Source organism: Taudactylus pleione, unplaced genomic scaffold, assembly GCF_031769625.1.
Source record: "Taudactylus pleione unplaced genomic scaffold, aTauple2 ptg000757l, whole genome shotgun sequence".
Taxonomy (NCBI): domain Eukaryota; kingdom Metazoa; phylum Chordata; class Amphibia; order Anura; family Myobatrachidae; genus Taudactylus; species Taudactylus pleione.
This window is the reverse complement of record NW_028285159.1, coordinates 3,478,253-3,490,602: the sequence shown is the minus strand read 5'-3', so window position 1 is coordinate 3,490,602 and position 12,350 is coordinate 3,478,253. Positions and strand designations below refer to the sequence as shown.

At 47.2% G+C, this 12,350-nt stretch overlaps 1 protein-coding gene across 5 annotated transcripts in view; it reads right to left on the bottom strand.

Moving 5' to 3' along the window:
- Window positions 1-12,350, bottom strand: part of CNTLN (centlein) — a 505,942-nt gene that overhangs the window by 54,698 nt on the left and 438,894 nt on the right. For all 5 annotated transcript variants that reach the window (XM_088457338.1, XM_088457337.1, XM_088457336.1 and 2 more), the window contains exons 22-23: window positions 11,357-11,483; window positions 10,220-10,357 (exon numbers count right to left, since the gene is read on the bottom strand). In XM_088457338.1, coding sequence (XP_088313464.1) covers window positions 10,220-10,357; window positions 11,357-11,483 — 265 coding nt within the window. The remainder of the gene's footprint in view (window positions 1-10,219; window positions 10,358-11,356; window positions 11,484-12,350) is intronic.

Below are 12,350 nucleotides of genomic sequence, written 5' to 3'. Positions count from 1 at the left end.
AATGGGAAGTGACAGGAAAGTGCCCCCAAGTCTGACACTCTTCTGGCAGAAGCTACAGCCAAAAGAAAAACAGTCTTTGCTGTAAGCCATTTGAGATCCACTGAGTCCAGGGCTTCAAATGGAGGGCCCTAAGGACAACAGCCAAATCCCAAGGAGCCACAGGAAAGACGAAGGGAGGCTGAATTCGGAGGGCACCTTGGAGGAAAGTGAGGACATCCGGAAGAGGAGCAATCCTATGCTGGAACAACACAGAGAGCAGACACATGCACCTTCAGTGAGGCAAGGTGGAGACCGAGAACCAAACCCGCTTGCAGGAAAGCCAAAACTCTGGGAATCCGAAACACCTGGGGATCGTAACCCCTGGGACGACACCATTGAAAGTAGGTATGCCACACCCTGTGGTAAACCCTGGCAGAGGCTGGTTTACGCATGGTGTTAACCGCAGAGCCGGAAAAACCTTTGGACCTTAGGAGGGATGTCTCAAGAGCTGAACCGTCAAACACAGACGACCCAGGTCCGGGTAAAGGCAAGGACCTTGAGACAACCGGTCCGGAGGCAACAGCAACGGAGCGTTGAGGAGACTCTGAAGATCTGACTACCAGTGACGTCTAGGCCACGCTGGAGCCACCAGCAGGACAGTGCCTCCTTACTGTTTGAACTTCCAAATTACTCGAGGAAGAAGGGAGACTGGAGGGAACAGGTACGCAAACTGGAAGATCCACTGTACCGACAGAGCATCTACCAAGATCGCCCCGGCATCTCTTGTTTTGTACCTGTACACTGACAGTTTGTGATTGTGTCGGGAGGCGATGAGGTACATGTCCGGAAGGCCCCACCTGTCCACTAGGAGCTGCAACACCTCTGGGTGAAGAGACCACTCCCCTGGATGCACGTCGTAACGACTGAGGAAGTCTGCTTCCCAACTGAGAACTCCTGGAATGAACACTGCCGATATGGCTGGGAGACTACCACCTTCCGCCCGTGTCGGAATGCGTGACACCTCTGTCATTGCCATCTGACTTCGAGTTCCTCCTTGATGATTGATGTAAACCACAGTTGTGGCGTTGTCTGAATGAACTTGCAAGGGCTTTCCGTGACGTATGAGTCTGGCTTGCTGTAGGGCCCTGAAGACCGCTCAAAGTTCCAATATGTTGATTGGCAGGGCAAACTCCTCTGCTGTCCACCACCCCTGAAATGAGTGTGGACCAGTCACTGCTCCCCAACCCCGGAGACTGGCATCCGTCATCAGGACCCAATCCAGAATCCAAAAGGGGCGCCCCTTGGTGAGGCGACACGTCTGCAGCCACCAAGCAAGAGACAGAAGCACCTCCGGAGATAGCACCATCGTTTGAGCTTTTATATAATGGGGTAAACCGTCCCACCTGGAGAGGATCAATTACTGCAGAGGCCGGGAATGAAACTGGGCATATTCCACCATGTTGAATGTTGATACCATGGATCCCAGTAACTGCATTGCTGAGTGGATTGACACTCGGCGACTATGGAGGCATCTGCGTACTCGCGTCTGCAAAGTGGAGATCTTTTCTGTGGTCAGAAAGATCCTTTGCTTTTGTGAATCCAACAGAGCTCCCAGATGGGATGGAGTCAAGGAGGACTATTGATCAACCACACGTGAGTCTGAAGCACAGAAATAGTAAGCTGTAGATGGTGGTGAAGTACCTCTGGAGACCCTGCCAACAGTAAAAGGTCATCCAGGTAAGGTAACAGGCGGACACCCTGCATCCACAAATGGGCTGCCAGTACCGCCATAACTTTGGTAAACACCCGAAGTGCAGTAGAGAGGTCAAACAGCAGAGCCCGAAACTGGAAATGTTGTTGCAGTACAGCAAACCTGAGAAAACGCTGGTGAGATGAAGCAATCGGAATATGCAGGTATGCATCCTTAATATCCAGCGACACCTTAAAATCCCCAGGCTCCATAGCCAGTATAATTGAGCGTAGGGTTTCCATCCTGAATTGAAGTACCCTGAGGCATTTGTTCAGGTACTTGAGATTGAGGATAGGCAGATAGATCAGTTCGGTTTCTGAACCAGAAAGAGATTGGAGTAATAACCGGTTCCTCTCTGAGGTAAGGGAACAGGTACCTATGACTCCTGCTTGAAGCAAGGATTGTACGGCCTTCTGGATTTGTAAGGCCTTGTCTTTGTCTGACAGAGGGCATGTGCAGAAAAACTGCTGGGGAGGTCTTCTGCGGAAGGAGAGGGTGTAGCCATGAGAGACCACTTCTCTTACCCAAGTGTCTGTGGTGGTCTGACACCAGCACTGGGCGAACTGAAGAAGTTGGCCTCCCACCCTGGGATCCCCCAAGGGGAGGCACGTCCCGCCAGGCCGAAGACTTGTCGCCAGACTTGGCAGCTGAACGTCTCGTACTCCAAGTCTGCTTCTTGGACTTGGCAGTCTTTTTTTTGGGGCTGACTGCCTAGGAAAGGGCTGACCCCTAGGCTTACCCTGTGGCCGATAGGACAGAAAGGATGAAGTCCGAGACCCTGAGGAAGTAGATGCCGAAGGCAGACCCGCAGACTTAGCCGATGCCAGCTTATCCACAGTCTTGTCCAGGTCTGGACCAAACAAGATTTCACCATTATAAAGGCAAATCCTCTAATCCTTTCTTAGAGTCCGCGTCTGCTCTCCAAGAGCGCAGCCACAAGTAGCGGCGAGCTGAAACCGCAGCAGCCGAAATCCTGCAGGTCGAGAGGCTGACATCCATAGCAGCCTCATTAATATAGGTAGCTGAATCACGGAGGTTGCCCACCAGATTCACCTGATCTCTGGTAGCCTCTGAAGAAAAGGACTCCTCTAGGGAAGTCCATCTAGAACTCCATAGCCTCGGCCACCCAGGATATAGCCATGGCCGGCCTTGAAGCTGCCCCTGAAAGAGAACACACTGATTTTAAACAAACCTCCACCTTCCTATCCGTAGTCTCTTTTAAGGAAGACATAGACGGCATAGGTAGAGTAGCACTTTTAATTAAGCGCATCACATGAGAATCCACCACTGGTGGTGTTTCCCATTTGGTACAATGTACCACAGGAAATGGATATGCATAAGTCAGGCATCTTTGAGGCTGGTAACGGTTCCCAGGCAACTTCCAAGCCACTTCCATGTGTTCTGCTAGCTGATCAGATAAAGGAAATACCGCAGAAGTAACCTTTATTTCCTTGAACAGGGCATGTTTGGACAGAGGAGCTGGTGGTTCGTCCTCCTCTATGACTAAGGCCGAACGTACAGCACGTATCAGAGCCGGAATATTGATTTTAGATATAGTCTCCGCCTCACGCAGAGAGGGCTCGGAATCACAGACATCTAGAATCTCCCCGTCATCAGATGTCGGTCATACTGTAGTGTAGACTAAGATAACGGCATAGGCCTTTTAGCCGGTCTAATGGGTTTATTCCTCTGCAGCATAGCCTGGAGGGCAGAAGAGGTATCTGCCATGGTCTGCAACGTAGTAGAGAATGTATCTACTCATGGAGGAGGCACAGATGGAATCTGCATGGGAGAGACCTATTGAGGCAGGCCCTGTGAGAGAAAAATCAACTGCTGTGGGAAGCCCATCAGGGGAAACACAAGAGGTACTGCCAAATGCCCCGCAATGTCTGAGCAAAGCACGCCCAAGGAGGCTCCTGCGAGGTGGCTGAGACCATAGAGGGGCCTGCAGGATTATAACACCTCACACATAACCCCTTTTGTACCATGTCTCCTGCACCTACCCCTGCCGCACAAGACTTGCATGACAGCAGGGGGGAGCAGAATTGTGCCCATTATCCTCACTGTCAGACATATTGTAGTAAAGAAAGTGCACGCTGTATGTGAAAACCACACAGATATTGCATAAATGTGAGGTATAATACGGTATACAATCGGGAAACCGGCTGCCTTAATACCGACAGCCGGCTACCCGACTGTCATATCCCGGCGAGGGTGAAATGCCAGGCGTCTAGATATAGACGCCTGACATTTCCCCGACGCCAGGAGACCGGCGCCCTGCATCCCGATCGAAGGGGGGGTGGGTTTGGGTTTAGGGCACCCGGGGGGGGACTTAGGATCAGGCACCCCCCCGGGAGGGTTAGGGTTAGGCTAGGGGGAGGGAGGATTAGGGTTAGGCAACCCCCAGGGGACTTGGGTTTAGGCATCGGGGAAGGGGGGGATTAGGGTTAGGCACTTGGGGGGGAGGTTAGGGTTAGGCACCCCTAAGGAGGGTTAGGGTGGGTTAGGTTAGTTTATACTTACCTTAGTGACGATCGGGATTTCCAGCGCTGTCGGGCTTCCGCTGCCGGGAACTCTGCTTTTGTCGGCCTGCCAATGCCGGGAATCGAACCATGCGGCCGGCGGTATTTCATACCGATTCCTATAATACACACCCTGAAAATACTTGTACTGTAAGGGCTCAGAGAAAAAGAAAAGGTAGAGTAATATGGTTGACAGAATGAAAAAGTAACACAGACAGACAGCACTAGCTTAAAGTCACATACAATGCAGAAAACACCTGCACAATGGCACTACAAGTCAACTACACAGACTCAGTGTCTGGTAGGCTATAGTGCTACATACGCTGACCAGTATTTGAGGTACGGTATGTAGGGGTACCCGGGCTCCGCACGTCCAGAGAGATCTGCGGCTAGCCAGGGAAATAAAATGGCCACCAGAGACCTCAGAGTGGGCGTACCCATAGGAGGAGTGCTGCCTCAGCCCAGCCAGACCGCAGTGGAAAAGCGCGCTGAGCAGAGGGGGGGGGGGGGGGCGCGACTGTGAATAGGGAAAGCTGCCTTCCCTGGCCGGCAAAATAACCTCGGGATGCTGGTATAATATATATATTAATATATATATATATATTAATATATATATATATATATATATACACACACATATATATATATATATATATATATACACACACACACACATACACGCAAACCTAAGTTCCTGGTGGTCTAGTAGGAGCGCAGGGTATTTTGAGCCAGGCTCCACCTGCCATCATCTCCAGGCTGTCCCCAAGACCTGGAGGAAAAAGGACTGCTCAAATCGCATCACCGCAAGCAGTGATCCGCTGCTTACCTGTTCCCGTGACGTCCGACCGCAGTCCAGGGAGTCCTGTGGGGTCTATGGGCTAGCACAGACCCCGGAGTCCTGCAGAGATCCCCGGATCAGTACCGGCGGGGTGACGGAGCAGCAGCGCGGATGTCCTCTAGACTGCCCAACGCTGTCTGCTCTGAAGAGAAGCTATCGAAAATCTTCAGGGGCTGGAACAGCCCTACTGCTGTACAGTGACCCGACTCCGGGCGGGCACCCAACGAAACTGAGATGCCTCTGGCTAGGGGTGGGGTATAGAGGGAGACCCACTGCATCCTGGCAGAAAAAATTTAACTGCGTGGTGCCCAGATGACTTGCCATCACCTACACTATACCCCCAAGGTCTCCCTGTGGAGCCTATGGACCCTGAAGAAATTAAGAGTTATGGTAGACTTACCATTGTTAACTCTATTTCTTCGAAGTCCATAGGATACACAGGGATACCATGGGGTGTGTGTGGTCGGAGAGGTCAAGGCACCAAACAGTTAAGCTTTAGCTCCAAGGATGCATCGGTCCTCCTCCACATATACCCCGCCCCCAGCCACAGGCAGACAGTTTAGTAAGTAAGCCCAAGGCAGGAGCAGGAAAGGAGAGAAGGAAGAACATTACTCTCAAGAAACACTCTCCCAGAAGATGAAGGAATCAGTGATCAATAGAGAAAAAAAACCATTGAGGCCAGGTGCATCAAGGTGAGCAACCTGTGGATCCTATGGACTTTGAAGAAAGAGTTAACAAAAGGTAAGTCTACCATAACTCTTAATTTCTTCTTCAGGATCCATAGGGGATCCACAGGGATACCATGGGAATGTCCCATAACAGTTTCCCTAAGGGTGGGGACGCTCCTGAGCAGAAAGGAGAATCTGGGGCCCAAAGGAAGCATCCTGAGAGGCAAAGGTATCAAAGGCATAAAACCTAAGAAAGGTGTGGACGGAAGACCACGTGGCTGTCTTGCACAACTGTTCAGCAGAAGCGCCACGTCGAACCGCCAACGAGGGTCCCACAGACCGAGTACAATGAGCTGTAACCCTGTTTGGGACAGGAAGATCAGCCTGCGTGTAGACCTGAGAGATTGTCATGCCAACGAGCCAGCGTCTGTCTGTTGGGTGGCCAGCCTCGCTTGTGAAAGCCGCACAACACAAAGAAAGAATCCGATTTCCTAAAGGAATTAGTATGATCCACGTAGATCCGAAGAGTACGAACCACATCCAAGGAAGCTTTCCTTGCAGAAAGATCTGAGGACTGGAAGGCCGGAACTAAAATCTCTTCATTCAAATGGAACCGGGATACCACTTTAGGGAGGTACCCAGCCCTGGTATGGAGGACAGCTCTGTCCGATGAACGATCAAGAATGGGGAGCAACAGGAGAGCGCTGACAAATCAGATACTCTGCGGGCAGAGGAGATAACGAGGAGAAAGCGTTTTTGTTGTCAGCCACTTGAGGTATACTGAATCCAGAGGTTCAAACGGAGGAGCCTTTAGAGCCCTGAGAACCAAGGACAAATCTCACAGAGCCACCGGAGGGACAAAAGAAGATTGAATGCAGAGAACACCCTGAAAGAATGTTCTAACATCAGGCAGGGGAGCGATCCATCACTGGAACCAGATTTACAGAGCATAAACCTAAACTCTAAGGGAGGCCAGGCGGAGACCAAGGTCTAACCCAGCCTGGAGAAAGGCAAGCACCCAGGAGACCCTACAAACTGTGGGGCATAGCCTCTGGGGGAGCACCATTGAAAGTAAGAGTGCCAAACTCTGTAATAGATGCAGACTGAGGCAGGCTTACAAGCATCGTCTGGACCACAGAACTATGCAAGATTGAATTCCCACCTCACTGCCAGAGTGTTCACAAATGCGGTTGAGGGGTCTCTAGTCCTGTACCTGGGGGACCTTGTGGTTGTGACGTAAGGCCATGAGGTCTACATCTGGTAGGACCCATTTGTCCAACAGGAGTTGAAAGACTTCCGGTTGGAGAGCCCACTCTCTGGCATGTATGTCCTGATGGCTTAGGAAGTCCGTATACCCAGTTGAGGACTCGGGGGAACACTGCCGAGATTGCTGAGAGAGGACATTCGACCAAGGCCAGGATGTTTGCCACTTCTCACATGGCTGCCCGACTTCGCGTGCCACCCCAATGGTTGAGGTACGCTACCACAGTTGTGTGGTCGGACTGGATCTGGACCAGCCTACCTCTGAGAAGGTCTTGCGCCCACGTGAGTGCTCTGTACATTGCTCTAAGCTACAGAATGTTTATGGGAAGATGACTTTCCTGGAATGTCCACAGTCCCTGAAAGGTCTGATGGCTGTCTACCGTGCCCCATCCGCGAAGGCTGGCATCTATCAGAGAAGTTCCCAATTTGGAATCCAGAAGGGGCGAACCTTGTCCAGATGGGACGTCTGTAGCCACCATGAGAGGGAAAGTCGAACCTTCGGAGAGAGGGGGATCGTCTGGGACCGGATCATACTGTCCATTCCACTGAGAGGGAATCAGTTGCTGAACGTGCCTGGAGTGGAACTGGGCGTACTCCACCATATCAAAGATGGACACCATGGACCCCAGGACCTGCATTGCTGAGTGTATGGATACCCTCCGAATGTGGAGCAAGCTGCACATACGCAAGTGTAGTGTCAAAATCTTGTCTGCTGGCAAAAAGATCCTCTGTATTCGAGAATCCAGGAGTGCCCTCAAATGTACCATCCACTGTGTCGGAGATAGGGAGGACTTTTTCCAATTGATGAGCCAACCGTGTGTTTGCAGGCAGTCCACGGTTAGCTGGAGATGGCGTAACACATCCGGTGAATGTGCCAAGATTAAGAGGTCGTTTAGGTATGGCAGGATTCTGACTCTCTGGCGTCTGAGGTGTGCTACCATAACCGTTGACAGACCAAAGGGCAGTACCCGAAACTGGTAATGTTGCTGCAGAACAGCAAACCGCAGGAACTGAGGGTGGGTTGGAAAAATTGGTACATGCAGGTATGCATCCTGAATGACCAGAGAAACCATGAAATGCTCAGGCTCCATTGCTAGGACAATTGATCGTAAAGTTTCCATGCCCAACTTGGGCACTCTGATAAACCTGTTGAGAGATTTGAGATTCAGAATAGGTAGATGAGACCCATTCGGCTTCTGAATCAAAAAGAGAGTGGAATACAAACCAGTTCCTTTCAGAGCTGAAGGAACGGTATTATCACCCCTGAATGCAGCAGGGAGTGAACGGCCTCCTGGAGGGCCAGGGCCTTGATAGGGCCTGATGGGGGACCTGTACAAAAAATTGCTCGGGAGGATGCCTCAAGCAGGTGAAGGCATACCCCTGAGAGACCACTTATCCTGCCCAGTCGTCTGCTGTTGTTTGACGCCAAGAGTCGGCATATTGAAGTCTGCTTCCAACCCTGGGAACCCCTAAGAGAAGGCCCGCCCCATCAGGCGAAAGGTTTGTCGTCAGGCTTGGAAGCTGGACGTTTGGCCGACCAAGGCTGCTTGACTCGCGGCTTTGGTAGTCTTCAGCAAACTAGACTGCCTGGGAAAAGACTGTCCTCTTGCCTTACCCTGGGGGTGAAAAAGACTGATAAGAGGACAGCCTAGGCGCAGTTGCTGATGGCAGAACAGCAGACTGAGGCTGCCACAGTATCCACAATCTTGTCCAATTCTGCGCTGTACAGCCTGTCTCCAGAATCCTCCCATGAGCTCAATGAGCTGTTCTGATTGATGGAATTCCGCCTTAACCACCTTCTGACGTTTAAATATCAGGGTTTTAGGTTTAGGGGCTGGTTCATCATTCTCAATATTCAGGATTAATTTAACCGCCCTCACTGAAGCAGGAACATCCACTGTTGATTGACGGTGCTCCTCACCCGAGTGTGACTCAGAGAGAACCTTGCGGAGTCATCTGCCTCCTCAGATGATGTGTCAGAATCCGAAAGCTGGGTGGACTGAGAGGATGATACAGTCCGCCTATGTGATTTAGTGGCTAATGGTCTGTCCATCTGCAACTTTTACTGAGAGGCGGCAGACGTTTGACCCATATTCTGAGCTGAGTGGGCATAAACATCCATCCAAGGAGGATGCATAGGGGGTACCGACATAGTAGGCTGTAATAGCTGTGGGTGCCCCATGGTGGGAGGCAGCATGGGAGTAGATAAACGATCCATTAGCTGCATCATAACCTGGGATAAGGAGGACACCCAAGGTGGCTCCTGGATAGAGGCTGGTAATGTGGACTGGAGTAAATTTATAACAATGGAATCCTGAAGGGACAGGATTTGCATGTAACCAGCACAGGGGCAACAGCATTAACCCCCGGGTGTGCAGGCCTCGTAAAAAATGGCCACCGCCACGGTCCCCAATGCCAGATCTAACTTGCTCCGGCGTTCTGGTTGGGTAGCGGACGAACCAGTCTCCCGCTGAAATCACCGGACCAGTTACCGGTGTTGCTTCGCTAGCGGAGGTATATGGAGCACAGGCGCAGGCACTGCTTGCTCTGAAGTAAAATAAAATAACTCAAAAATATAAGGTTGGGACTGCTATAGCGGTGCCCCTGTTAAAAAGGTGCAACCGTATCCTGCCGCACCAAATGAAAAACTTTCTGCCTGTGGCTGGGGGCGGCGTATATGTGGAGGAGGACCGATGCATCCTGGTAGCTAAAGCTAAACTGTTTGGTGCCAGGATATCTCCGACCACACACACGTATCCCTGTGGGTCCCCTATGGACCCTGAAGAAGAAAACTAGCAATGTTGCTGGCCATGTTGTTTGAAATGGCAAATTATATCCCAGCTGCTTATTGAATATCCCCATATGTATGCTGCTTCGGCATTTTGTGTTACAAAACTGCTGGATCCTGACATTTGTCCAGTAATTTTAGCAGACTATTGTCCTTGCTTGTATTCTGACATTTCAACGTAATATGTATAGTATACAACACATGGTGTATATAGCTTCCAACAGGGCAGTTGTTTTTAATTGTCTAAGATAGATACTTGAGATAAAAATAAATTTTACAGACATATGGTAGTATTTAAAAGGCAATAAAGCAACTTAAATTAAGTTTCTATGGCATATGACAATTTTTAACAAATATCTACAGTAGAGAAAATTATAATTTATGTTTAGCTCCTCTTAAAAAACAAAATACCTTTTTCTCCAGTTCCTCTTTTATTTTGTAATACATTTGTTCATAATGTGCCTTTTCCTTAGTAACCACAATAAGCCTCTGTTTTAAGGAATCAATTGACGTCTTCTTGTGGGAACATTCGTCTGTAATTTTCTTTACCTGGGAAATAAAGGCAGAGGTAATCATGTCTGGGAGGAGTAAATCATATGATACATAAAATATATCCTACATAGCTCAGTTTTAAAATGTGGATTAGATAAATGTCCAGAGTGAATGCAGGATCAAACTTGGAGTAATATGCATAGGAAAGGTAGTAATGGTTTTACCTAACAGCAACTACAGTAATAATATTTAAAAGCATTTGTATTACTTGCATAAATATAAGATATTTTGAGAAAGTCAATGAAAATTAACATTAATTAACATTATTATATCATAATAGCCTGGCAGTGAAAATGGAATGTTATAGGAGTAGAACATAAAAGTGGGCTGAGTCTCCTGACAGTGATAAAGCACCTTAGGACTGCTCACCTGATAAATTACTGAATCTTCATCTTTCATTAACTTTCTAATCAGAATGGGCATGATATAATTAAAACAATATGCTAAGGACCAACTTCTATTAAAATATTACAACTGACAGTAGACAAAGAGCAGGCTGGTCACATAAAGGGTTTATAGGTCACAAGCAGCTGGAAAGACCTGTTTTATAATATTGTACTCAGAACAATTCATTCTGTAAAACAACAAAATATATTTGATTTATTACAAAAAAGAAGCACTTGTAATAAGACCAATCTGTGTGATACCTGATTGCAGTTCCCTGACAAGGAGCAGGATAAATTTTAAACATATAAATGTGAAATCACAGTAAACAATTACTATTGGAAGTGAATTACAGTTTATATGCCAGTCAACACTGTTGAATGTATCACTCTGCCTACAATCACACCTTTTATTTTAAATGATAGTGCTTAGAGCAACATTGCTTTATGATCCTTAATACATGTTATTTTTCTATCAATTTAATGCCTGTCATGGGAAGAAGTTAGATGGTCTCCAAGGTATTATTATGCTGCACATGCAATGCACTGTACTACATTCCAAGGTGATTTTGTGAATAATATGCTCAGGGAATAAATATACAGAGTGCATTACCTTCCTTTCAAGACTTTCTAACATTTCTTTGCTTGGTCTCTCGTTTTCCTGGTAGGTTTTCAGACGAGTTTTCAGATCCTCTATCAAATGTCTTTTCATGTTGACATCCCTTTCCATTCGAGCCACCCTAGAGAGAGCGTGCCCACATTACTACTATACAATTCAGATTTATACTATTTCCCACAGAAGCAGGAGCAGAAAGTTGTTTTACACACTCAAAACGTCTGAAAATGGGTACATTACACTGCATGACATTTCATATTAATGAACTAGTATACAATGCTAACCGTGGCTTACAAAAGTGTGAGAGAATGCACATAGCACCTAAAATGTTAGTGCATGGGACAATAAAAGGAGTGTATTAAGGCAGAAGCATTCTATATATCCCACAGAGTAACAAAAAGAACATTTACATTATATAATGCCATACTGTATTTTACATCTAGGACTTTATTTAGCTCATGTAGTCACATCAAAACAATATTATCAAAAATATTTGGTACCACTTTGAACATGAGAGTGTATTAAACAGATGGAAGTATATATTTCATGACCTATCCTAGTTAATTATATATACACAAGTGTAATCTCAAGGAATAACACAAGCTCAAATGTGACCAGCTTTTGCTGTAAACAGTTTATATATATTTATTTGTAATCTTGCAGTAGTACAAAAATTACTATTCACTTTAACTACTAGATTTACTTAATGAACAGGCAAACCCATATCTTAAAAAGAATATGCTGAACATACATAATAAATATATATATATATATATATATATATATATAAAAATATTGACATTTTAGTTCATAAATTAAATCCGTAAAAGTGAGCACAAACTATTATAAAATACTTTAGACAATGTGCCAATAAAAACATGATTAAGGAAAAAAAAAAAAAAAGATACAATCTAAAATAAAATCACACAAATCATGGAACAGCAATGTCACTTTTTTCTTGCATTTATAATTTTTTGTACAATGAATATAT